The sequence below is a fragment of the Mus pahari genome, chromosome 5 (genome assembly GCF_900095145.1).
Source record: "Mus pahari chromosome 5, PAHARI_EIJ_v1.1, whole genome shotgun sequence".
NCBI lineage: Eukaryota > Metazoa > Chordata > Mammalia > Rodentia > Muridae > Mus > Mus pahari.
This window is the reverse complement of record NC_034594.1, coordinates 105,115,014-105,141,556: the sequence shown is the minus strand read 5'-3', so window position 1 is coordinate 105,141,556 and position 26,543 is coordinate 105,115,014. Positions and strand designations below refer to the sequence as shown.

The 26,543-nt window shown below is 45.0% G+C and overlaps 1 protein-coding gene across 1 annotated transcript; it reads right to left on the bottom strand.

Moving 5' to 3' along the window:
* Positions 1-1,424: 1,424 nt before the first annotated feature.
* On the bottom strand, positions 1,425-26,398 carry Pigr (polymeric immunoglobulin receptor). Its single transcript, XM_021199094.2, has 11 exons — positions 26,270-26,398; positions 18,589-18,686; positions 11,005-11,349; positions 8,409-9,062; positions 6,869-7,201; positions 6,023-6,355; positions 4,921-5,113; positions 4,439-4,566; positions 3,933-4,064; positions 3,764-3,822; positions 1,425-2,752 (listed from the first exon to the last, which is right to left on the bottom strand). The coding sequence occupies exons 2-11, from the start codon at positions 18,659-18,661 to the stop codon at positions 2,657-2,659; spliced, it is 2,346 nt and encodes a 781-aa protein (XP_021054753.1). The 5' UTR covers positions 18,662-18,686; positions 26,270-26,398; the 3' UTR covers positions 1,425-2,656.
* Between the last annotated feature and the right edge of the window lie 145 nt (positions 26,399-26,543).

The window sequence follows — 26,543 nt, the reverse complement described above, 5'->3', positions numbered from 1 at the left end:
TTAAACCTTTTATCTAGTGTGCCCCTTTCCCACTTGAATAGCATTATTTCTGAGATAATGCCTCATTATTTCTTTTTATGGTACAGGCTCCCCAGCACAGTTAAATACTTCAGGGAAGCTTGGGTGATGGGTACACTACAAGCTTCTTTGCCTTGAGGTCCAACTTCATAGTCTTCATCCTAAGTGGTTTATCTCTGACCTCATATTAGTGTCTAGCATTCTTGGAAGAATTCTAAGTGTTCTTGGAAGAATTCTAGTGTTCTTCAGTCTTGAGTGTTAGAAAAGTCTTAAATGTTTGCTTTGATATTGAAAGTAAAGTCATTTGCCATCCCAAATATCTCAGAACTGCTAGGTGGGCCTTGTTAATGTATAGTTGTACCATTATGTATGTAACAGCCTTTCAAAGATAATTTCCCTCGTCATCAGATGTTTCAGTGACTCCCTGAATGGTAGGTGGCTATTGCTGATCTGCTTATCATCATCACTCTCAACATTGATTATTAATCTTTTTTTGCAGAATTAAATGTCATCCTAACAACATTCAAGTCCACCTGTGAGCCAGCTTCCTTCTTGTAAGGAGCTTTCTCAGGAGCAGATGAACTTTATGTAGTGCACTTGCTATTGCTTATTGAGAATACAAGTTAGGAATAATATGACATTTCCTGTGGCTTTAGTGACATTTCCTGGCCTCTGGGTGCAGGGATTGGGGTAGCTCATGTGATGAGTGCAGGATCGGGCCTCTGGTTATTGACATGAATGCAGACACTAAGTCTTAACTTCTGTTGTACACAGAGCCCTTAGTGACACTGCAAGCAGGATGAGGGTGGGGGTGGGGATGTGGATGGGAATGGGGATGGGATGGGGATTGGATGGGGATAGAGATGGGATGGGATGGGAGTGGGGATGGGGATGGGGATGGGGATAGGTGTGGGGTGTGTTGGGGATGGGTGAATAGATGAGATGGGGTGGGGATGGGGATGGGAATGAGGGTGGGAGTGGGGATGGGGATGAGGGTGGGAGTGGGGATGGGGATGGGGATAGGATGAGGGTATTGCTGCAAAACCAAGTGTTACGGCTTACAATTAATTATACCTCTTCTGGGATGACTTTCTATCATTACTGGAGAAGCTAGATCTGTATCCTCATTACAAACAAAAGGAACCAAACATTCCTCATCATTTTCTCTCTTTTTTCCTGGGTGGGAAAAAGACCGATCTAGGCTAGGGCCAGGGAATTAAGACCAAGTACTGCAGTTGGTGGCCCAAGAGGATTGAGCTCAAGGAAGAGCCAATTGCTTAGTATCTGTCCCCAAGGCTCAAGATCTCTTAGCTCAGCTGTCATGGTGGCTGAGTTTATTGAACCCATATTTTGTGTCTAAAGTAGGAGCTAAGGTATGGAGAACAAATGCACTCTGAGCCTTCTTGATGGCAATCATAGACTTTAATTATTAATGGACATTTCTGATTTGTTGGTTTCAGCCTCTAGGTGCTGGTTGAAGTACAGAGCTCAGAGAAGTACAGTCTTAATCTGACTATCGGAAGAACAGCTGCTCCCAGGCTCCATCTTCTTCCTGTCTGCTCAAAACTCTCCAAATATAAGAGGTTGAGAGTATCTGTTCCCTTATCTGAGGTCCACATGAGTGACAGGAAGGGGAAAGGTGAGACCAGGAAAGATCCATTTGTCTTTTGTCCTTCTTCTTCTTCTTCTTCTTCTTCTTCTTCTTCTTCTTCTTCTTCTTCTTCTTCTTCTTCTTCTTCTTCTTCTTCTTCTTCCTGCTCCCTCCTCTTACTTCTTTGAATCCAAGTCTCAATGTATCCCAGGCTGGCTTTAAACTCCCTAGGTGGCCAAGGATTACCTTGAACTTCTGATCCTATTTTTACCTCTTAATATTGGCATTGCAGAAGCACACCACCATGCCCCTTTAACTCATTTTCTCTTAATTTCCCCCATGCTAAAGTTCTACCTCTAATAAAAGCAGAGGTCTTGAAGTCAGATCCTAGGCCAAGAGCCAGGAGTTGCCACATCTGGTTTGATGTTAGTCTATCTCACTGGGTACTCTTGAGAAAAATCTCTTCTCATCTGAGAATCATGATGCCCTATGGCTTGTGTATGCCTATGAGGCACAGAGGCAGGAGGTATGCCTGGTAATGATGTCTTATCTTAGTGAAAAGACACAATCTGGGAGGAGATGGCGTCTCTTCCAGTAATATTTATAGAAAGGCTGTGGCCTGGCTCTCAGCATTTAGTAGTCACTGAAGCCTAGTGAGTTCTCAGATGTGTTGTTTGAATTAAGAGGATAGGAAAGGAGAGATGGAGGAGAGGAGAGGGACGCTGACATCCTATCATATGGGCATAAAGAGGATTCAAATGGCTTTTTCTCCTGAAACAAGCCCCTATTCTGAACCCTCTTCCCTCAGAGATGTCTCTCAGGTTCATCTCCTCATTTCCACCTCACTCTCTTCATAGAGAAAAGAACGCCTCACACTCTCTCCTAAACAGGTGTAACTAGGCCAGGCTTCCATGGCCGAGGAAGGAACCAGCACACCTCTGAGGACAGGAGGGAAGAGCCAAGGTGATGGGTGAGTGTGGGCTGCGAGTGGATCAGTGTGATTTCTCAAGTTGATTGTCACAGGCAGGGGTGGGTGGTCAGCACTGCCTAGGCCTCCTGGGGACCATCGTGGACCTGCGCGGCAATGGTGCTGGACTGAAGCAGGAATGCCGAGTAGGCCATGTCAGCTTCCTCCTTGGATGACTAGGGAGCAACAGCAGAGGCATTAGTAGATGGCAGGTGAGAAGACGGACATACACCTGATCTGAGTTTACTATTTCTGCTGGGGCAAAGCACATTTCTGAGACCTCGCTTTTAGCCTGCCCCCAGGACTCAGCAGGAAGAGATAAATTTTGAGAAATGGAAAGTTGTAGCCTCTAAAAATATCTCCCTCTGTCTCACTACCCCCTTATGCAAAGTGGAATGGAACACTCTCTGTTGGTGGGGCCTGTCCCCAGAAGCTATGCTCTTGTAGTCCACAGGCAAGGTGGCCTAGATGGTTGTCAGCCAAGGTGCCCCGTGTTTTCTTCCTCCACTACACTACAGAGGTATCATTTTAACCCCGTCCTGATGGCAGGGACTCATCTCTAGGACTAACTTCCACATGCTAATTCTGCTAAATGCATGATCTTTGATGGTATCAGGTGGAGCCGATATAGTAACTAGTGTCAGTGCCCCAGGATCAGAAGCAAAAGGAACCGTAGGAAGGCAAGATAGGAGGGCAGTTTGCAGCCCAATGGTAGGAGTTACCTCTTCTGGGATTTCATGATAGTGGTTGGGGTGGGCAAGGACTTCTAGTGATGACCAAGAAGGCCACCATCAGTGAATGCCTTTCAGCCTCAGGAGAAAGGATAATCCTGAGGGTACTCTCAAAAGAAGATGTGTGACCATGGAAAGGCCCTAGGGCCCCATAGCTCAGGAACACCACCCACTCAGTCCTCACTGCTAACGTGTGACTCTCCACATGGGACTACATCTTCTGCATGTTCACAGCTTGCAACTGAGTTCTGCTCCTTCTTAAGCTCCAGTTATATCAGTCAGCACCCACACCCCAAGAGCCCATCTCCTCTTCAGAAAGTCCTCTTGGACAATGGATTTATTGCATCTTCCCTGTCTGGGGGCTGGGGATCAGCCTCCATGTGGGGGTGACTTTGTCCTAATGTCCAACTGCAGTCTGAACTCCCCATCATGCAGTAGGACATCTTTCTCTCTTACCCTTTTTGCTTTCTTGGATTCTTCTGGCTCAGCGGGGCACTCTGTGGAAGTCACGGTTTCTGCATGGAGAGAGAGAATATCCTCAGCCCTTACCCATCTTTCTTCCTTCCCGAATGGGGCAGATCCACTTCTGTTCTTCCAAAGCCTGGCCATTCTAGAGATACATTACCATCTTTTCCTTCGATGACTGTTTGCTGTGTGTCTGGAGAGGCCCCCATGTTGTCATTGCCTTCCAAATCCCGGGAGTTCTTAAAGTCTGCCATGCTAATATCTGTCCTGTAGCTGCTGATTGACATTCGGTCTGTTCGGCAGAAGAGTCCAAGAGTCGTGTGAGGGTAGGGCCATGGATTAGGAAAAGCAGGGTGTGTTGCTCTCTCTGAGAGGATCTGCCACATGCCTCAGCCTGGGATACTAAGGAGTGCTACCTTTTGATGCTCATTTCCAAATTACAATGAAAATAGTCTGGCTCCCTTTCTTGGTAGTCAGGACTCTGGGGCCTTTGCAAATGTGTGACTCCACACAGAACTCCATTCTAGCTTAAATCAGCCCTGAGAAGGCGTTGTGAGTGCCCCATCTTGAGCCATTGGGAAATGGAGGAATAGAATGGGCCATACCAGAGTCACATAACTGATTAGCTGAGCTGGAGGCAGGGCAGGGAGCATCCTGGGTACTCACCTACATTCTTCCGATGTCGGACTCTGGCCACCCACACAGCTATAGCACCCACTGTCAGCACCAGACCCAGGGGCACCAGGGTGGAGAACAGCACTTTGGAGCTGGAGCTCCTGCTTTGTCCATCAGCACTGCAAGAGGGATTAAGTCAGCCCACTATTGAGAGCGAGATCAGGGGCTACCCAGCAGCCCCCTCCCCCCAATCTATATTTGTGATGTAGTCCTCAAGTCTGCCTTGCTAAGGGTCACCTCCCCACTCCAGCTCTGAGCCAGCAAGCCAAGAACCCAGCCTTCTCTATATTCTGGGCTTGAGATATTGAACTGGACTGTTCCAGAGAAGGACTGTGCATCTTTTCTGCTGACAAGCGTCCTCAAAGGCTGCGAGTGCTGCCCGTCTGCTCTCACACACTCTGCTGCTTGGTTCCAGTGATCCAGACTTAGAGCCTAGCCACCGGAGTGTTCTCTGTGGTGGGGAATCTGCTCACCTGCCAGCATCCCCAGATGCTCTGTTCTCCTGAGCTTGGTCTCCCACATTCTGTATCTCTTTCTCGTCGGCAAAAAGCCTGGGGTTCGGAATGACTTTGTTCTCCTTCTCACTGATGGAGGAGTCCACTACCTCTTCTTCCGGAGCGACTTTGGCACGTGCATTGGCATCTGTTGGGTTGACGTGGGGTGACCCTGGAGCAGAGCAGAACAAAGCTGGTTATGTTTTTTTTTTTTTCCCCTCTGTGTTCTTATGCCTGTGGATTACAGGAAAATCACAGGGTGAGATCTTAAAGCTACAGAGGTGGACTCTGGGCTAGCACTCGACTTGGAAGTGAGAACCTTCTCTAGCTCTCCAGATACTGTTTCTACTCTGACCTCTGCCCTATAGTCATCAGGTTCATTTCCAGCATCAAGGATCTATGTAACAGATCCACCTGTGACAACAGGTTGACAGGGAGGTTTTCACAGCACCAAGGTTTTCACAGCAGAGTGAGACAGGGCTGCCTCTAGGCAGCAGCTTAGCGTTGGCTTCTGCGCAGTCAGGCTCTCTGTACTCGGACTTCCTGAGATTTCCAGGGACTCAAAGGCCCTCACCATATATGATATCTTATGTGACATTTTAAACAGAGTCTGGGAATGCAAACTTACCAGACAAGTTTGTGTTAATTGTTTTCTTTCCTCTTTATTCTTTTGGTGTCAGGAATTGAACCTGGGGCATCGTGTTTGCAAAGCACATGCTTGAATCCGAGCTACATGCTCGGCCCTGAGCCACAGTGCTCATGATTAAGATGCAGCTACCTGGCCATCCTTCGTGAGTAGTCTTGTGCATATGCAAGAGGAGGAAGTGGACTGATATGAGTCTGACTCTGATGAGATTGCTATGTAGGGTTGCTAGATGGAGAGGGAGCTTCAGTCTGGTTTGAGAGGCACCTAGGAGACTTATCTGAATACTGAGATTAAATAGAAAAGCCATTACTATTTGCTCTCCTACTCCCTCCCTCTTATAGGAAAATCTGAGGATCACCCTGATGGAACAGGTTCTAGGCAGGGGCCTTTCCTGGGGTGCCGTGGGGGTTGGCACTGACTGCCCTTGGGACTCACCTCTGGTCCTCTCTTCAACTGCTACATAGATGGCGGTAGTTTCTCCATAGGTCTGGCCTTGCTTTACCCCACACCAGTACCAGCCTTCATCTTCCTTACTGACTGGGTTCAGGGTCATGGAGACAAGCTGGCTGCTCTTGTCACAGCTCACAGAAGACTGGCGGGCACCTTTGTCATGGCTTGGAAGAATGTGGCAGCCCGTGTTGCTCCACTTGCACCAGTATTTCTCCTGGGAGTAGAATTTGCACGGATAGTGGCAGGAGATTGTGAAGGTCTCTCCTAGCACCGCGGTCGCGTTCTGCGGCGTCACCTCAAGGTTTGGCTCCCTTGAAGCTGTGGGGAGGAAGAGCAGGGAGACATGGACACAGAAATTAAGACTTGGAGATGCTACAGGGGAAGGAGAGTGGTGGCATTAGTGCATGGTGCATGTTTCTGAATACATAAGAAGCAGAAGGCTATGCTGGCAGGATGACTATTGTTGACCACCATATCAGTCCAGAGTTCGATGTAGAGTGTACAGCCTTGCTCACTGGCTGCTGCTTGTCTCTGTTACTCTACTTATTTATTGTTTTTTTTTTTTCCCTAGACTTAGTACAAAGAGCCATGTTCATATTCCACTTCAGGGGATATCTAATCCTTCTAATACCAGGAAGTGTGGCAAGTGATGATTAAAAGAACTTGGGGTGCTGGTCACAAGTATGGAAATGTGACCTCTGAACAAGAAGGTCCTTCCTACACCTGCATGGATGGAGTTAGCCTAGCAGAAAAGATGTCTAGGGAATGCGACTGCTACTAATGGGATGGTCTTCGGCCTCCTCCCTCCACCTGTTGTAGGTCAGCTCTCACCTTCAGCAACCTGGAGTTCTATTGTGGTTCTCCAGCGAGAGTCACCATTGGTAAGACACCAATAGAAGCCAGCATCCTCGGTGGTGAGCTGGTTGAGGATGACAGTGTAAGTACCATTGCCTGGCTGATCAAATAGTGCCAGTCGGCCTTCATACTCTTCTTGCACCAGGGCCTGGGTCCCCACAAGCACTGGGCAGTGTCCGTTTCCGTCCCCTTCCCAGTGACACCAGTACTTGAGGCTGCTGCTTTCCTTGGGATTATAGGGACAGACGATGGCCACAGAGCCTCCTGTGACTCCCCTCACCACAGAGCGACTATTGGGAATGGAGGACTCTGGAAGTACAGACGGAGATGGTGTGAAAGGACCGAATAACCCAAACAGCCTTGTGTGCCCCAAGCAACTTTTCTCCCATGACATCCACTATGGAAAGAAAACTTTAGGTGAATCACCAACCCCTCCTGAGAAAATGAAAAAATATTTTATTTATGTCTGAGTCTATAACCAGAGTCTGGAGGCCAGACTTCAATGACTCCAGAGTGGGGCTCTCATTCTCCTCTTCCTACCTCATTCTCGGCAGGGAATGGAAGGCATTTAAGAGATAATTTTGGTCCCACCTCTTTGGCTTCTTATCATATCTCCCCCTAAAAAAGCATTTAATATATTCTTTAGTCTAAAGTATTATACCTCAATTAAGAAAATATATTTGGAATGGGTCTACTTTGGAATGTAAACTAGAACTATGCGGTATGATTTTAGAAATCAAAGACCCAAGTGTCATCTTTGAGAGTACAGCAGCTAATGCAGACATCCAAAGAGAACCCATGGTGACTGAAGATGTCAGGGATGTGGTGAAGACCCAGAGTGGGAATAGAAAACCGGTGTCAGGAACATAGTCCCCCAAGGAAAAGTCATAAGAACAGGTACTTTGAACTTCAAATACTGGCTTCCTGCTTCTTCTAAGGAGGACTCTGTGTGCTGTGCTCTGAGAAAGAGCAGGGTTGAATCCTGTCTTGACGATGGCTCATGGAGGTCGAGCTGCTGAACCAGATTGTGCTGCGTAACAAATAACCCTAAGAGCAGTGGGAGTGGAGTCTTTAGATGCTGGTGTACTGCCTTTCCTGGAAGCTTTCAAGGTCATGGTGTGCCAATGTACTTCTATCTGAGTGTGAGGGAAATGGGGTACAACTTGGTCTGGAGTTGGTTGGGGTGGGAAAGGGGACATGGGCCTATCGTTGGTACTGAATCCCATCTACTAGTCAGGACCCCAAAGGGGCTCTACTTTACTTATTCTTGTTAGCCAGGGGTAGCCATCAATAGGTCCTTGATAATACAGAAGAATAATTGGGAATTAGCCTAAGGTAGACCGAGGCTACATTTTCTGGCTCGCCTAAACTGCATCTCACATTGTACTTGGTTCAAGACTCTCCAGCAAGTAGATACTACTGATGGACATGAACATCAAGGAATACACCAGAGGGCTAAGCTAGCGTCTCACCTGCCATCCAATGCCCCCCCCCCTTCTCTTTTGGAGGTTCTCACCTTCATTGACAAAGAGTTGCCAAGTCTGGATGGGCCAGCCTTCTTGAGGCAAACCAGAACTGTGGGCTCCACACTGGTAGTTCCCTGCATCCTCCTTCCTCAGGCCTGTGATCAACACACTGAAGCGGCCATTGTCATCCTTGGGGGTTATCAGGATCCTGCCCTCAAAGGCTGGATCCCTCGTCCCCAGGGTGTTAATGATCACTTCACAGCTTTCCTTATTCATCCGGCACAGATATTTGGCCTCGTTTGCCACCTCACGGCCCAGGTCACATTCAAAAGTCACTGAGGACCTCAGGTCTTTATAAAGCAGCTCTGGCTCAGGCTTTAGCACCTGGAGGTCAATATTCTTCTTATCAGCACTAGAGCCTTCTCCAGCTTGGCAGACGTACAGCCCGCCGTCACTGTGCATTAGGTGACGGATGTTAACATAGAATACATTTGGGTTGGTCCCTTTCATAAAAAGTTCTGCTCTGTCCTTATAGCTGGGGTTCACTTTCTCAGTAGAGTCAATGACAAGTTCACAGGTCTCGTTTGTCTTCTTACACAGAGATTTCTTGCTGGGAGCGTTCTCCCTTTTGAAAGGGCATTCGATGGTCACATTTCTGCCTATGTCCTTTGTGTAGACGTGGGTGTCACTTGGGAACTCAGGAACTGTGAAATGAATTGAAGGACAAGGGTAAATTACAATTTTTGTTTTGTATCATAGCACCGTTAGTTATACCCAGCGAGGGTTCTGGGTAGTCTAGTGACTTAGAATGCCTCCCTCCCTAGAGGAACACTGTCAGATTTTTTTCTATAGGAACTTATACAATGGTACACCATAGAAAAGACCTCCAAAGCAAAGGTTTTTACTTTGATTTTCTCCTGCCTTTGTTTTTCACTCCATTCTTCCCAAAAGCAAGCCACAAAACCCAGAATTCTTCCCAAAGTCAGACCATAGAAACCATGACCCCTTTATCCTGAAGTCACCCACAAACCATAAAAATATTACTTTAATCTCCCCATTCTTTTTTGTAAGAGCTGTCCAGAAAGAACTTCCTGGCCTACTGGTCCATATGTTAAGGTCGTCACTGCTGAGTCTGCCTCATATCCCAACAAGAAGTGCTACAGCAGAGGGGCCAGGGAGAGCCTGAGCAGATGGGCCTTTCTGGGTTTTCTATTTACACTCCTCCCACCAGGTCACATGTATTTTGTCCTATCTCATCTTTGTCTGGCCATTCCTGCTTCCTGAAACCCAAGATCAACTCATATCTCTGCATGGTCATTGTGAAGGTTCCTATGAATGTAAAACTTTAATAAGTGGAGCTCTGGAGAGACAGATCAACAGTTTACAGCACTGAATACTCTTCCAGAGAGGATCAGGATTCAATTCCTAGCACCCACGTGATAATTCACAACTGTCTACAACTCCAGTCCCACGGGATCTGACACCTCTTCTGGCCCCTGTGGGCACCAGGAACTCACATAATACACAGAAATATATGCAGACAAAACATTCATACATATAAAATAAATTAATTAATTTAGGAAACAAAACTTAGTTGAATGAAGCCACGTGCTCTCTTGTTACCCTGTCTTTTGTTGAGGTCTTGTCTGTGACTTTTGTGAGGTCAGCAATCAGCCATCCATCTCCTCCCTCTGCCAGGGCCCGTCCTGACTTCCATCTCCTCAGGAAGGGTTTCTCTGTGTCCTCTTTAACATCTTCATTAGTCATTATGTCTAGTCTAAGTTCTACCTCTACAGACATTATCTTTACATCTGTTCTCTCTGCTGTGACTCAAACAGCATCTATATTCAGGAGGTGCCAAGTTAACATGTATAGAAGCAAACAGAATTGAATGGGAATGGTCTAAAAACAATAGTCCAAATATTTCTGGTTGCCTTGTAAAGCAGAGCCTGCTATTAGAATCAGAGCCTGCTATATTTCCAGTATCTGTAGTATTCTTCTAGATATCTAGATGGGGCCAACTGTGAATACCCCTCAGCTCTTAGGAATCTGTGGAGCACAGAAACAACCTCCTTATTTAGTGTACAGCTGATGGCATACATATCCCAAAGAGCAATGCATATCCTTTAGAGCCCTGCATATTTACTCTCCTGAGTTTTTTCTTTTAACTTCTGGACAACTAGAACTCCTGTCAGTGATGATTTTTTATCAGAAAGCCTTTTTCTTCCTCTCTTTTTTTCATTTACAGTGGGGTTGTTTAGAAACCAACTATTTCAGGGGCCTAGACTTTAGTTAAAAAAAAAAAAAATCAAATTTGAGGAAAAGGAGTTTCTTTTGGACCTGACAGACATCATGTCTCAACTCTATCAAATATAACTAAAAATGTTCTCCTGGTACCAATTTAAGCCTAAGATGCTTGTTAGAGACCAGGATGACATGGAAAGTCTCACCCATTCGCCCCAAGATATGCCTCAGATGCCCTGATGTTCTATTATGGAAAGTCTTTACCTTAGGAGGAAGGAGACTTTAGGCTTCCTGTCAAGGAACCCTTCTGTAGGAGGTATCTTACCCCTGCAAACCCTCTCACCGTACCTGAACTGATTTCATTTGCTTTCCCCCAGAAGCCCAGGATGCCTGAAATCTTACCCTGGCTGACCTCCAGGCTGACATCGAAGGACAGGCCTCGGTTACTGATACCCAGACCACACTTGTAGCTCCCAGTGTCATTCTGGGTGAGCTGCTCAATAGTAATCACAAATGTGCTGTTCTCTGGGAAGTTGATGAGGTTGGCTCTGCCTGAATACTCCCCGGAGAGGTAGCCATTTGAAGAGATGAGCGTTGTGCACATGCCTCTGGCTCCTTGTCGGCACCAGTATTTCCGGGTGTGCCGGTTGACAGAGGAGTCTGGGTAGTAGCACGTGATGGAAACCGATTCGCCTTCTATACGACTCACATCTTGGGGACCAAATATGGGGCTTTTTGTGGAGACCCCTGTGGAGACAAAAGACAAGAGTTCTAAAATCTGATAGAGGTTGGGAGGGCTGATGGGATCCACATAGCTCATACCGAGGAATGCAAATTTCTAATTTATGTGTATTCCCTAGTTATTTACATGATACTGCGACCACACAACATAGTATTACATTGCCTAATCATAATTGGGTTCAATTTTAATTGTAACTTGACAAGTACATAAATTCCATTTTGCACCAGGCACCTACTTTAGTAGCAGTTGGCTTCTGACCTGAGTTCAAAAAGCTCTAACCTCCTCCTCTAAATGGTACAACTGTTCTGAAATGATTAACAGTTTGCTCTGGCTTCTGTAAACACACTTATCTCTGTGGGCAGAAGAAACGCCCGTTTCTCATGTAGCTATAAATTCTGCAGAAGTGGAATAATTATTGTGTTCACCTTTAAAATTCTTTCCTCCATCTGCTCAGAGGATGCTAGCTACCCTGCTAGCAGAAATAATAAATTTGGCTACTTGTAATCTGTAGTTGAGTCCGTGGTCTTTTCTTAGTGGTCATAAACTCCACAAGATTTTTGGAGCTCCCCCCTCCCCCCAGTCCCTGAGAGATCCTAGGAGACCCTAGACACAGAGCCAGGGATCTAGGATAGACCCAAACAGAGCAAGTCTGAAGCAGGTTTTGGAGACTCAGGGGGCACCTGAGACCATGGCTGCCACAAATCAAAGACTCACTAGTCATGGACAGGACCTAAACAGGGGCGGGTAGCACAACTTGGAGGCCCAGGGCAAACAGTTCTGATAGGGGCAAGTTCTTTTGTGGACTTAGAGGCCCTGTGTTCCCCAGACTGTGACCACTGCAAAATTGCAAGTTAAAACAAAGTGGAAGCAAGGATTGTTGGCTGATGTGTACGCAAGACAGTGCTGATCAGTGAGTTGTTCTAGGAAGTCCTGACATCTGGGGAGACATGGAGGAGATTAAATGTTATTTTACACCCAGTCTCCAGGGATAGAGAAGATGTCCTCCTGCACCCCTGGCTCTTTTATGTTTTTTTTTGTTTGTTTTGTTTTGTTTTGTTTTTTGGCATGTAAGTGAAGGTGTTCAATGTATGTCTGACTTCTTTGACCATGTGAACGTTTTATATTTTTCTATTGTTTGTATTTGGTGGATTTGTGTTTTCTGGTGTGCTTATGAGTTGTTTTTTTTTTTACAAAAATGGGAAGCAGACAAGTCTCCGATGAGCTGTGTGCTGCAACACTTCCAGGAGTTCCATGAGACAGACTATGGAGTCAGGGTGCCACCTAGAAAGCTACACACTCTCTGTGAACTAGAATGGCTTACTTTTTATGTGGGATGGCCAGATGCAGGGTCCTTCAACCCCCAAATTCCCAAGAGACTCTGGCAGGTGGTCATAGGGAACCTTACCCAGTCAGGCCAGTTTCTTTATATTGTTGGTTCACCCTTTGTTAAGGCCTCTCCATGGCTGAAATGTTATGCCCTTAAACAAGGTTCTCCTGTTTCAGTTACCAAGTCAGTAAGCCAAGGGCTGAGTAGAAACCTAAATAAAGTTCATGAACTCTCTGTACTGGCCCCTGTATCAAAGGTATTCAGAGAAATCAGGACTCTCCTGATGGACTCCTGGAACACCTCCAGAAGGCTTACTAGAGCTTTACTTCCATAGATCTGGATGCCCCCAGGAAGCCAGCAGAATATTAGTATTGCTTTTGTCACTTGTTCGGCCCAGATATTCACAAGAAGTTACAGAAATGAGAACATCTTGAGGGAATGAATAAGTCATAGTTAGAAATCACTCAGAAACTTTTAACAGTAGAGATCCAGAAGAGAAGGCAGAGGACTGGTCAGAATTGCGGTGGCTATGTTCAGAGAAGTGCCTGATAAAAACTAAAAGGTGGCCTACCCTAGATGACCAAAGCATCTTTGATTCAGATTGGAGAGGGACCAATACACGTATTAAAAAGATGAAGGACATTGGAAAAAAATTAATGCCCTAATTGCAGGCAGGAAAGAGGGGGCAAATGCTCAAAATGACAGGATCAGATTGACAGGGCTGGGGCTCTATGCCAATGAGCCCCCAGGAGCCTGTGGTCACAGGAAAAGTAGGGGGTAGAATTCTGGTTCTATAGGTGCTACTCAGTGCTAATTCAACTCCTGGACCCTCTTATGAAGGAAAAGAACCACCATCCAAGGGACCAAAGTGTCTGGAATCTAAGCTTGGACCATCACTTAAGGAGTGGACCTTGGACAAGGTACTGCCCTGAGCACCCTGATTGGTAGAGACTTGTTGAGAAAACTTGGTGCCACCATCATGTTCAATGAGAAGTAAGCCATTCTGGACCTAAGGAGTCCATGCCCAATGATCTTGGTGACTTGCCCCTTATCAGAAGAATATAAAATGACAGAAAACAGTAATGAGGAACTGGGAATGGGTGACCCCTTCCTAACAACGTTAATGTTCCCTAGAGTGTGGGCAGAAGCCAACTACCCTGGACTGGCCTCACTCTGGCCACCAGTTGTTGTCAGCTCTCAAGCTCAGCCTCCCCTATAAGGGTAAAGCAGTACCCTATTTTAAGAGAAGCTAAGGCAGGCATTAGGAAGCTTGTCAACCCCGCCTTAGAGATGCAAGTATTTTGGTCCTCTGCCACTCCCATTGGAACATGCCTCTACCTAAATAAAGTACATAAACATAAAGGCAGGCACCAAAGAATATCATCCTGTTCAGACCTTAAGGGGAGTAGGTAAGAGAGTGGAAATTATCCTCAGACAGTATCAAATTCTTTTGCTCTGCTCAGCCTATTAGATCAAAGAGACACTATATACACCATCTTAGACTTGAGAGATTACTTTTTCTCTCTGCCTCTGGCACCTGTGAGCCAACCAATATTTGCTTTTGAATGGAGAGACTCCGAGTCAAGGTTCAGTGGCCAGTTAATATACACTAAGAACTTCATCAGAGTAGGAGAGTTCTTAAAGACCTGTTCTTTGTGCGGATCTGCTTGAGTAATTTCAAGAGTACTTGAATGTCTGTCGCCCTCTTGCGGTATGTGGATGATCTTATCACTACACGTACCCTGAAGGAGTGCAAAAAAAAGCCACAGAGGAACCACTTGAAAGGCTGCAGAAGCTGGTCTACTATGTTTCTGCTAAGAAGGCCCAAGTGTGCTCTAATAAGGTAGGTTATCTGGGGAACTGCACTGAAGGCAGCAACAAGAGGACCCTGTCCTCAAGCCTGATCCATCCTATTCTGGATATCCCTGAGCCACAGGCTAAAAGGCATGTGAGAGAATTCTTGGGTACAGTTGGATACTGCAAACTGTGGGTGCCCAACTTTGTGGAAATAGCCAAGCCATTATATGCGAGACTGGGAGAAAATGACACCCCTGAGTTAGGAGGGCAAAGAAAAGGAGGCATTCCAAAAGATCAAGGAAACCTTGATGTGAGCCCAGTGCTTGGGCTACCTGACACTGATAAACCCTTCCAGTTGTTCATGGATGAACAACATGGTGTGGTCCTGGAAAAGGCTGGTGGCCTATTCATCTAAATGTCTAAATCCCATTGTAGCAGGATAACTAACCTGCATCCAGGCCATTGCTGCCACAACACTATTGTTAAAGGCCACTGTTAAAGGAAATGGTTGATAAACTTACCATGGAACAGGAAGGAGTTGGTTGTCACAATTTCCCACTCCACTGAGGTGCTCCTTGGAGGAGTCTCTGAGCATCTCACCCATCATCAAGCTCTTTTTTTTTTTAGATGCACCAAGGATCAGATTCTCACCTTCTGCAGGGTTAAACCCAGCTTTGCTCCTGCTTTACCCTGAAGAATAGCCAGTCCATTACTGTTCCCAGGTCATCAATCACGTGCAATATGGACCACGGGACCTTTGAGACAAGCCCCTTGGGAAGGCAGATGCTACCTTATTCACCTATGGAAGCAGGTATGTACAGGATGGGTTCTGGTATGCAGGAGGGGCTTTAGTGACACTCACAGAGGTGATCTGGGTGCAACCTCTGCCTCAAGAGACATCAGCCTCAAAGGAAGAACTGACAGCCTTAACCTGGGCACTGTCAACACTGGTAGTACAGGCCACATGCCTTTGCCACTGCACATACCCATGGTACTTTGTACCAGGAGTGGGGTCTGTCGACCTGCAGAAAGGATCAAAACAAGGAGGAGATCTCTGCTCTCCTAGCAGGTTTTTGGCTGTCAGAGAAGCTTGCTATTATCCATTGCTGAGACACAAGTAGAAACCCGAAACAACAGATTTGCTGATGCCAAAGTGTGAAGAATAGCCACAGAGCAAGTGAGGCCACCTTGAACATTAGGCCCTCCATATGCATATATCAGTGATGAAGAAAATTCGTCCAGACAGTAGGGGTTCACTAAGACGAAGGACTGATAGATGTTCCACATGGGGTCCCCATTCTACCAGAAGCTTTTGGGGTCCTCCCCTCCTCTCTCAAAGTTATCAGAGTACACATATGAGATCAACCAAATTAATCAGGGACAGGTACTTTCCATGTCACCTACATGAAAGAGTTCAAGTGTTGAACATATTACCCACATGTGCCACCTGTGCTCAGGTGAATTTAAAATGAGACAAAAACAGCACCTGTGGGTACTCAAGGAAGGGGCTTAGTCCCAGAGAACACAGGGAGTTGGGTTATACAAGTGACTCCAGCAAGACTTGGTTATTTCTATTTTATAGTTTTTATAGATACTTTTACAAGAGAGAAAACTTTCCCACAACATTGCAACAGATGACCAGAGATAACCAGAGCTATCTATCACCCCCACCACTGGCCCCCGAGTCCAGGTTCCATATCAGGGACTTGGTGTGGGTCCTTTGCCTGCCCAGTAGAACCTTTAACCTTCCACGAAGGGGCCATATCCAGTGATCTTGACAACACCCACAGCCATTGAGGTAGCAGGTAGCCAGGGCTTAGATTGGCCACTCTCATCTAAAGGTGAACATGACCAGCCAAAAGAAAGGAGAAAAACGGAGAGTAATGGAAAATCGCCAGCTGCCCCTAAAGGTGCATTTCATCCACAAGACTCAGACTGACACTAATGTTGGGAATCTTGACAGATTTCTTTTATGGTTGACCCACTGAAAATGTTAAGGTTTGGAACTGGGGGTTGTCACAGGGACCATGCATCTTTTATCCATGGTCAGCTACTAGAAAAATAATACATGTTCTCCAAAATGCCTTCCCAGACTTTGTTTAGATTTGATCTATGTGACCCCTTTGAGGAGTATCTAGTCTAGGCCTCCTTTTTAAGTGGGGATAGGTGTCAATCTCTCTGTAACCCCAACTGCTTCCTGATCTGAGGATTTAAATTGTGAACCAGAGGAAAGTAAGCTTGCCTTAGGAGACCTCCAAGGAATAGGTACTTGTTTAATATCTTCAACTTACAGTTACTCAGCTTCCCTTTATGGCCAGTCCTGCAGTCCTCACATATACAGAACTAAGTCTGAATACAATAGAATGGACTTTCTGGCTCCTTTAGAGAACATGGTGGGCCTGCACATTTGGCCTCATTGGAGGTGTAACCCAACCGCTAGATGGCTAGCATTTTGGCCATGGGAAGGAAATCTTGATATTCTAACCTTTATCTTTCTCCAAGTAGATGTGTATACTGTAGAGGAGAGCAGAAAACAATAGCCTGTATATAAAGAACACTCCCACTGTGAGGACCAGGACCTAGTTAGAAGAAGCTATAGTTAAACCCCGCCTCATGACCACAAGGGTCACAGACCTGTCTGCCTTCGGAATGACAGCTTTAACTATTCAAGACCATAACTTCAATATTCTAAATACTAGAGTAGACCAAGGCATACAACACCTCAAAGATTCTGTAGGACAACTAGAAAAAACAATAGGTTCCCTAGCAGAGATGGTTTTATAGAACAGTTGGGGATGAGATTTGCTATTCCCTAAGGAGGGAGCTTTTGCTCTGCCTTAGGTGAGAAATCTGTTTTTGTGCCAACGACTCAGGAGTTATTCTAGAAACATTAAGCATGGTCCAGAAACACTTGGATGCAAGAGTAAGTGAGTGTGCCAAGCCTCTAATTGGTAACAATCTGGTTTCTCTTGGTCCAAGTGGCTTACTTCAACTGCCTTTGCTGAACCCTCTCTTTTACTATTCCTTGGTGCTATGATCAGCCTTTGAATTTTAAATTGGTTGCTAACACACATTAAAAAGTAAAAAGGAAAAGAAACCGACTGATAAAATGTGAGTCCTACAGGTTCACTATCAACTGGTACTTTAACAGGAATGGGGAATGTACCAGCTAACAGCGAAATTCCATTTTGTAACAGACTCCCATTTGAGTAGCCATTGGCCTCTGACCCAAATTCCTAAAAGATCCAACCCCTTGTCCCCTCCCCTAAACTGTGTAACTTTTGTGAAATGATTAACAGCTTGTTATGATTTCTGTAAATTTGTTTATCACTGTAGGCAGAGGGACCAGTTTCTTGTGTAGCCGTGGGAGTGGGGAGTGAGGCAGATCTTCCCGTAGATGGGGGAGAAGGGCAATTCTTGACACAGCTGTACATTTCATACAAGTGGAGTTATCGTGGTGTTTGCCTTTAAAAACCTTTCCCCCCTCCCAGTGGTGTGGCGCATTTCTGATTTGGCTTAGAGATGGTTGCCTTGCTAGAAAAAAAATAATAAACGTAGCTAATTATAATCTGAATTGAGCGTGTGGTATTTTCTTGTGGTCTCAAATTCCACAATAGTAACTCACAAACAATAATCTTTTTAAAGACAAAAAAAGATTATTGTCACTTGTCACTGATTAGTGACAAACTAGTGGTATCTTAACGCTACTTTTGTAGACTATTTTGCATTTGCTTTATAATTTCCCTATGTAGATGATTTCCTTCCTTACACTGGAGCACTAAGGACAGGAAAACTAGTTAATTTAGTTAATTTCCCCCAAATGACACAATTCAGAAGATACATTTGCTTTGAGGTCAAGATTGTTTGTTTGTTTTGTTTTGTTTTGTTTTTTAAATCTCTAGAGAGGACCCTTTACCAGACTCCTGGTCTTAAAATTAGGAATTTTCATCTCCGTCTCTGATTACCAGTGGTTACATGCATTTTCAGCATTGCCCCTGTGTGACTGCGTCTTGTAAGAGATGTTGTTGGGTGATGTGAGTGTCTCCGTGAAGTTGGATCCTAGAAACAAGGAGTCTAGGAGCAACAGTTTGAGCTGGAGAGCTGGGACCATCAGACGTACCTGAGAAGACAGTTACCAAGAGCGTGAACAAGGACAGCCTCATTGCTTGTGGCTTCCAAGGGGGCTGGGCCATTCCAGTTGGCTTCTTGTATGAGATGCTGAAAGACAATAACGAAAGTAGATGAAGTTCGTCTGGAACATCTATTTGCTTTCTGTATCCAGAAACTGTTGAATTAAGGAAGGATGCATGGATGGTTCTTCCTCAGTGCTAAGGACTCCCAGTTCGCCTCTCCTTTTCTCTCTCTTTCTCTTGATCATCTACAATAAAAACCTTCCTCTTAACCAATACACGTTCTTTTTTTTTTTTTTTTTCCCCGAGACAGGGTTTCTCTGTATAGCCCTGGCTGTCCTGGAACTCACTTTGTAGACCAGGCTGGCCTCAAACTTAGAAATCCTTCTGCCTCTGCCTCCCAAGTGCTGGATTAAAGGTGTGTGCCACCAAGCCCGGCATACATCTTCTATTAGCATACAAGTTACTTTCTGCTCTGCAGTATCTTTTCATTTTTTAAAAAGCTGAAAATTAAAATAGCTAACTTAAGATATTAATTTGAATATATAAATATATACATATAAGTAGGTATATAAAATCAAGTAGTAACATCTGTCACATAAGTGCTGAATAAACTTTGACTATTACCCTTATATTATTACTTATTGTTTCTGTGAACAGAAATGACAGTTATTCTGTTATATCCTCATAAAGCTTCCACAAAGGTATTCCTAATTCTTCATAGCAGCAATATCCATTAGGTTAAAAAGGAAAGAGAGAGAGAGAGAGAGAGAGAGAGAGAGAGAGAGAGAGAGAGAGAGAGAGAGGAGAGAGAGAGAGGCAGAGAGACAGAGAGATACAGAGACAGACAGACATAGAGGGAAAAAAAAGAAAGAAAGAAAAACATAGCAAGAATAGCAGGGTTATAAGGATAAAGAGTGGAAAAGGAAGCCTGTAACAGGTCCTTTGATGCTGCAGAAGCCTGGAAGCAAGCATGAGCATTGATATGTTAATAGATACCACAGGTAGCCCTGTGCTCCTTCTGTCAAAGGTAAGGGAAGTGACTCCTTTTGGTAGATGTGGAACCAGGTTTACAAGTTCCTGAGGAATGCTGACTTTTGTCTAACCACCAGAAGTCCTCCTATAGTTCAGGTTGAGCCTATTTCTGGATATTTGGACTACCTTTTGGAGTTTGGGGAAATTAGAGTTTTGTCTAGACCTGAAATTATTTATTTGGGTTTTACAAGTACCCTTGAAATAAGACAGACAGAGAGCCACAATTGCAAGAAAATTAAGAGCTTGAGATTATGAATTATGCCCAAGGTTTCTAACAATTCCATTATGGGGTCAGAGACAAAATGTCGATGCTATCATCTTTCTGGCTTGGTGAGTTCTGTCAGAAAAAGATGGAGAATGCGAGCGACCCAGGTGGACTTTTTACACAGTCCAGGGCTAGAGAGGACTGAGGCTTAGGCCCATTAGAGGTTGTGCTATTTCAAGGACCCAAATTATAGCCTAGACTCCGGGGCCTGGCGGAAGAGAGGAGAAAGCAGAGGGAATGTCCCACTTTCCAACAGATTTTGAGGACTTTGCCTGACTTTAAACTTTGGAATGGTTTGATGGGGCTTCAAAAAGAGAAAAACAGTGATAATCGACAATAATGAAAGCTCATAAAGATAAGGAAATTGTAAGCAGGAGGCAACCTGGGTATTATCTCTTCCCAGCTTTTCCCTGACTGCTGGTTCCCAGAGACTTCCTTTACTAGTTGAGCCAAGGGCAATAGAGTTGTTTATCTTAGTTATTTCTTTCCTCAAGGGAATTTCCCTGCGAGAAACCCTTTTATTTCCTTGTAGAGATAAAGGTTTTCTGTTCCTCTAGTTCTTTGGAAGAGTGAGGGTAGAGTTGAGGACAGACATGGGTGTCAGATGGCAACTAAAGGCTTTTTTTTTTTTTTTTTTTAAACCAGGGTTAGTGGCCCATGCATTCTACTAAGTCAATAATAAACTCCTAAAGCCTTAGCCAATCTGACAATTTGGATGTGATCCAGTGCTTGGAGTCATCTGAGTGGCAAGAAACTTCCAGGTAGGAGCAACTGTGAGGGCAACCTGTTCCATAACAGTTGGGATGGGTGGTGCCAAGTCCCAAGGACCTGCCCCTTGTGCTGGTCTTAGGTGCAGTCACGGGTGGGAAGGTCAAATATTTTCAGTTTTTAAGAACCCAAACTAGTGGTGGCTCTCCCTTCTTCTCAGTTTTCTTGACTAGAAAAGCAAGCTCTAGAAGTCATGAGGCAGGGCCTGCTCTGTACATATGCTCAGCTCAGGGTGCTACTCTCCTCTGGGTGGGTAAACAGATTTTCCTTTTTTTTTTTTTTTTTAACAGAGAACCAGGTACCAGGCTTTCCAGAGTAGGGACCTGATTTCTAGCCTGGCCTTGTATTCATTTCATGACACATTTAGATGGCTAGGTTGGTCAGCTTGGAAGTAGGGAGATGCACGTATACTTCTAACTTTGTGTGTAGCTCGAAGTCAGGTGTGAGAGCATCGAGTGTATATATTCAGAAGGAAAAACCTCGTGAAGGGTCACCTCAGCAGGAAAGACTAGAGTCTACTCTCAGGGCCCATTGTGGGCAGGTGACATTTTTTTTTAAAAAAATATAAACTCTTTTATATTTATTTATTTATTTATTTATTTATTTATTTATTTATTGCTAAAATTAGAGCCAAACTTTGGAGCAGGTTCTCTGGTAGCAGCTAAAAATACTGCAATGCTTAAGTCATTTTCACCTCAGTCAAACTCTTCCCAAAGCCCAGGCTATCCAGAGCTCAGGGAGGCCTCATGGACAGGGCGAATGGAGATGAATTTAAGAAGAGAAAGAAAGAGTAAAGCACTTACTTGCCCCACCCCCACCCCCACCCCAGATGTTTTGCTAGGATCCTCTCTTCTGTGATTTAATGTATTGCCACAGATCCTGAGGGATAAATGCTATTATTTTATTGGTGCAGATGGGAGATCTAAAGGCCAAGGATTCTTGACCCCAAGACCTATATCAGAATCAGAACTGGACCTTGAGTCTGTTATCACTTCTTGCGTGAGCCCAGAGATCAGTTCTGTGGGGTTAGAAGTAGGCTTAGTGAAATAGCTTAAGAAAGGCAAGGTTGTCCTGACTCTTAACCTCCACTCAGGAGCCACATTTTCCTGTAAGCAAATGGCTTCTCTCTCCCTTGATGAAGTGTTTTGCAGCACCAAAAGGGCCCTGTTCCCATGCTGAGAGAGGGTTTTGATATGTAGAAACAAGCTTGGTTCCTCTAGAGCAGTAGTTCCTAACCTGTGGGTTGTGACCTCTTTGGGAGTCAAACAACCCTTTCACAGGGGTCGCATATCAGATCTCCTGCATAGCAGATATTTACATTTACAATTCATAACAGAAGTAAAATTAAAGTTACAAAGTAGCAATGAAAATAATTTTATGGTTGAGGGGTTCACCACAGCAAGAGGAACTGTATTGAGGGGTTGAAGCATTAGGAAGGTTGAGAACCACTGCCCTGGAGGGATGAGCTTGTGTGATGTTTGGTAAGATCAAGGGTTATATAGTAAAGACTCACAGCCTACACCAGGTATGGTGTGATTGTAGCCTTTTGACTTTGAAAACCTTACCCTCTATTGTCTGGGCACCGAGAGAGTCTTTTCTCAGGCAAGGCCTACTCTTGCTCAGCTCACTAGACTCTTATTTGGCTTAATAAAGGGTGCTGAACTGTAACTTCCTTGAGTGGATGATTTTACCAGTGTCCTTGCTCTAAAACTTGAGTTGAGTTGTATTTTCACCGATGAGGCCAAGATATTTCAGGTTGTCTGTGTTCTACTAAGTTAGTTTCCTGGTGTATTTATAACCTATGCCCTCAAGCATGGAGATTGGAGCAGAAGTCTAGGTCACAACGGACAGTAGAGTTTGTCTCCTTCTTTATAAACCCAATATAGCTGGCTCCCCTTTTGTTAAAGTGACCACTTTTCAGGTCTTTGGACAAACCTTGGTTCATCTAATCTCTGATGTTCCTCTTCAGAGGAAGGGACACCCGGACCCTTCTAGCTTAGCTAGTAAGCTATCTATCTATTCTTGTGTCCCCGAAACAACCTAGAGTCTTCACATCCCAGGAGAAGGGAAGATAGAGTTCCCAAAGCTCCAGGGCTGCAGAGGGGAAATTGAACATGATCAGAAGCCAAGTGTGACAGCTTCTAACAGCCCATGGGTATGAACTTAAAGGAGTCAGGCACTCTCGAGCTGAGAAGAACAGGGCGGGGTTGGTTTGGCTGCACTTCGTTTCTTCCTTAGCGGGAACTGAATAGTCCCTTCCCCTATTCCAGGAGGGGCATTGCCAAAGTCCATGTGGGACTGTCATTTCCATCTCTCATAGACCAGGAGCTGAGCACAGAGTAGCATGAGCTTGGACATTGTCACATAAAGAAGAGGGTTGGGAATGGAAGAGAACTGGGTGGGTCCAGCCTTCCACTCCATCATGAGCATAAGGAATAAGAGTCTAACACTCGGGTAGACTCTGACAGGACACTTTCTCTATAAAATGCATATAAGAGCTCCCGACTCTTCTAACTTGGTAGGAGAATGCCCTGCAATGGGAGAACAGAGGGAAAGATAGCACTTAGCTTTCAACTCAGTCACCTGGGGGCTGTGTGGGCTTTTAAACATAGCCTACAGGTCCTCATCGGCACACTGGATATGATGCTGCATCATAGAGGGTTGTTCTACAAATCAAATAACAAAATCCTTACAGAGAGATGGGATTAAGAGTGCTAACTCACCCACACTCCCCCTCTAAAATCAATGAGGTTTTCTCTTTCTTTTGGTCAAAGAGTGAAAGGGGACTAGCAGACTCTTAGCTGGGCATCCATCAAGACTCAGAGAGAGCGATTTATATTTAGATTGAGCCCTGTGACTCTGGAGATGAGCACTGAGCATTGTGACCTGAATTAGAAGAGCACAAAAGACCTTTTCTGGTGTAAACTTTTTAATCCTCATAGCTACCCTAGGAAGCACAAACAGGTAAGACTTTTGCCCAAGGTAAGTGCCCAAGTGAGAACAATAGAGGAACATACACAGTGTAGATCTTCAGCCCCCACATGATAGGCACAGGCTGTTTACTTGAATAGCATACACACACATGTATATACCACACACATATATGTATGTACCACACACGTGTATACACCACGCACATGCACACACATGTGCATACCACACATACACATGTACATACCACACACATGTATATAGCACACACATGTACACATACATGTATATACCACACACATGCACATACATATATACATCACACACACACTCCACATACATTCTAAAATAATAAACAATAAATATTACAAGAGAGCATAGGAGCGTAGATACTCTGATGCTCTGGAGGGACTCTGGCTGCTAGAGGATCCAGTGGGAAGAGGCAGGAGCAGGCAGGCCAGCTTTAGAGTAGAGAGCAAACTTGTTCTCTCCCCACCCACCTTTCTCGGGAAAGGCAATTCTCAGGAGGCGTCACCGGACCTGGAGTTGGTGCCAGGAGATCTTTCTTCCTGAAAACTCTGGCTGTTGTTTATTTAACACTGGGCATGGATGGGGGGTGTTACCTTTGTTTCCTGAGTTTGGGTGCATCCTTGCCAAAGCTCTGTCACTCCTGCTATGCTGTGCCTATGCCAGCGACTCAGGGACTCCAGCTTTGGTGTACCCAGAGTCATGTTTTCCACTGAACCCAGTGCATAGATTGTATAGGTTGAATGTCCCTTGTCTAAAATATTTAGGATCAGAAGTTGTCTCCATTTTAACTTTTGGACTATTTTTGGATATGTGATAATCTATCTTGGCAATAGTACCCAAGTCTAAACATATCCTGAAGGAAATTTTGTATATTTTTAATGTGACTTTGTTTTAGATTGATGCTCAGTATCTGATGTCGAGTGTGGAATTTTCTACTTGTGTGGTACTGGCGTTTCAGATTTTAGAATTACAGATTCAGGAATACTCAACCTGTAATTAATTAATTATCTAGTTAATTAATTTAGAGACAGAGTCTCTCTGTGTAGCTGACCTCTAACTCACAATCCTGTTATGCTGTGCCAATGCCAGTGAATCTGAGACCCTAGTGCCAACCTCCTTACTTAGCCCCATAAGTATTAGGACTATAGGTATATTCCAGCTGCATATTTTTTTAAGTTAAGTGGTTTGTTTTGATAGGTGTTATCAAAGCGTCTTTAAAACCATGTCAGAAAAGAAGTATCAAGATATTGTTTAGAACTCCTGGGTGACTTTATATCATTCACATTAACTCAAGAAGATTTAGTTGCCTCAGCTGTAAGATGAAACTATGGTGTCTACCCTTCCCAGCTCCTTGGTGTTTGGGGGTAGGACCGAGATGAAGCCATGAAGTCCCAGGGCAAGTGGATTTACTGAAAGAAAGCTGAAGTGATTGGGCTTCTTGTGAATGAAACCCTCCCCCCCCCCAGCCCCCAGCTCTAGAGGAGTGCTGAGAAGCAGGTAGTCACAGAGCTAGGTGTTCTCCTGACTCCTGGTTCAGCTCTTTGCTCTTTATAATACCACATCCAGGACAGGAAGAAGCCTGAATGTAAAGTCCCATATATGGCTCAGAGCTGAGCCTCTCTTTCCAGTTACCAGATAGATGCCTTCTCCCCAAATCTCCAAAACTGTCACATCCCTCTTTATAGTCAAGAAAGCTCTAAATCCCTTAGCAGCAGGGGGAGAGGGTTAATAAAGTGTCTGATTACTCCCAAGAATAGTGACAGTTACACAAATGAAACTGGTGCAGAGGATGAAGCTAGGCTGTCCCTCGGTATTGGCTTAAGAATATTGTCGGGATGGATAAGGCTGCGAGGGCTGAAACCGGTGGTTGCTTGGGTTCTGTGTTAGGGGGTTCATCAGTCACAGGACTGCTGACTGTACCTAGAAGGTAGTTCTGCTCTCCACTTATTCTATTACTCTGCAGGGACATTGTTCTCTGTCTAAAGCAGGGCAGAGAGACACCATAATGCATAATTGTTTTTAGTGCCACAGGTATGTGGAGGCAAGCCTGGATTGCAATTAGAAATGATTTGGGAGTCTCAGAGAAACCCAGAAGGAAAAAAAAAAAGAATTGAAGGTAGCCAAGGCTACATGCTTTGTATGTTGGATGATCTGCATCCAGACCTGATTAATTCTTGAGTAATTGAACTAAAATTAAGATGCCCCTAAATCATTACTATATTGCTACCTTTCACACATATTTTCTCATTTGAACCCACTCTGTCCAGCCGTGACAACTGTTATTTTTAAATCCTCACTTTACAGATTAAGACCGAGGCTCAGAAAGATCAGGTACTGTGTAAGATAGTAACTGTAGGAAGAGAAGGGAATTCGGAACTCATGGTGAAGGGAATGTTGGCACCAGACATTCTTTTCTCCTCGCCTAGTATATTTTGCAGAAAAGCCTGAGGCATGCCCATGTACATACCCGCCTTTCCTTGGACCACTGGGCTATGCCACTGTACTCCCTGTGACATACAGTCACACAGTCTGCCCTGTCCTCCTCACCCTCTTTGTGAGGCTGATACCTGGGAGAGCGGTGGACCATCCGAGCTAAGATCCCACTGAGCATCCTATCCCAGGATCCCAGGTAGCACACTTACTTTTAGCTACTTCCTTCTCTCCAGGTGATCCAGTTTCGGGCACAGCCTGCAAGCCAGTGTGTACCCTTCTAGAAGCTTCCAGGAAGGCACTGGTGACTATTGTCAAAACTGAAACTGTTCTCTGGGCTTGACCTGCACCTGGCTCTTAAAGGGCCGTTGTCCCATAGTCAAGGTAGCCAGCCAAAACACGTGACTCCCACAGATCCTTGCCTTCCTGGCTGGCTCCATTTGTTCTCCCCTGTACTTGGGGAGACACTCTCATGCGCAGATCTTC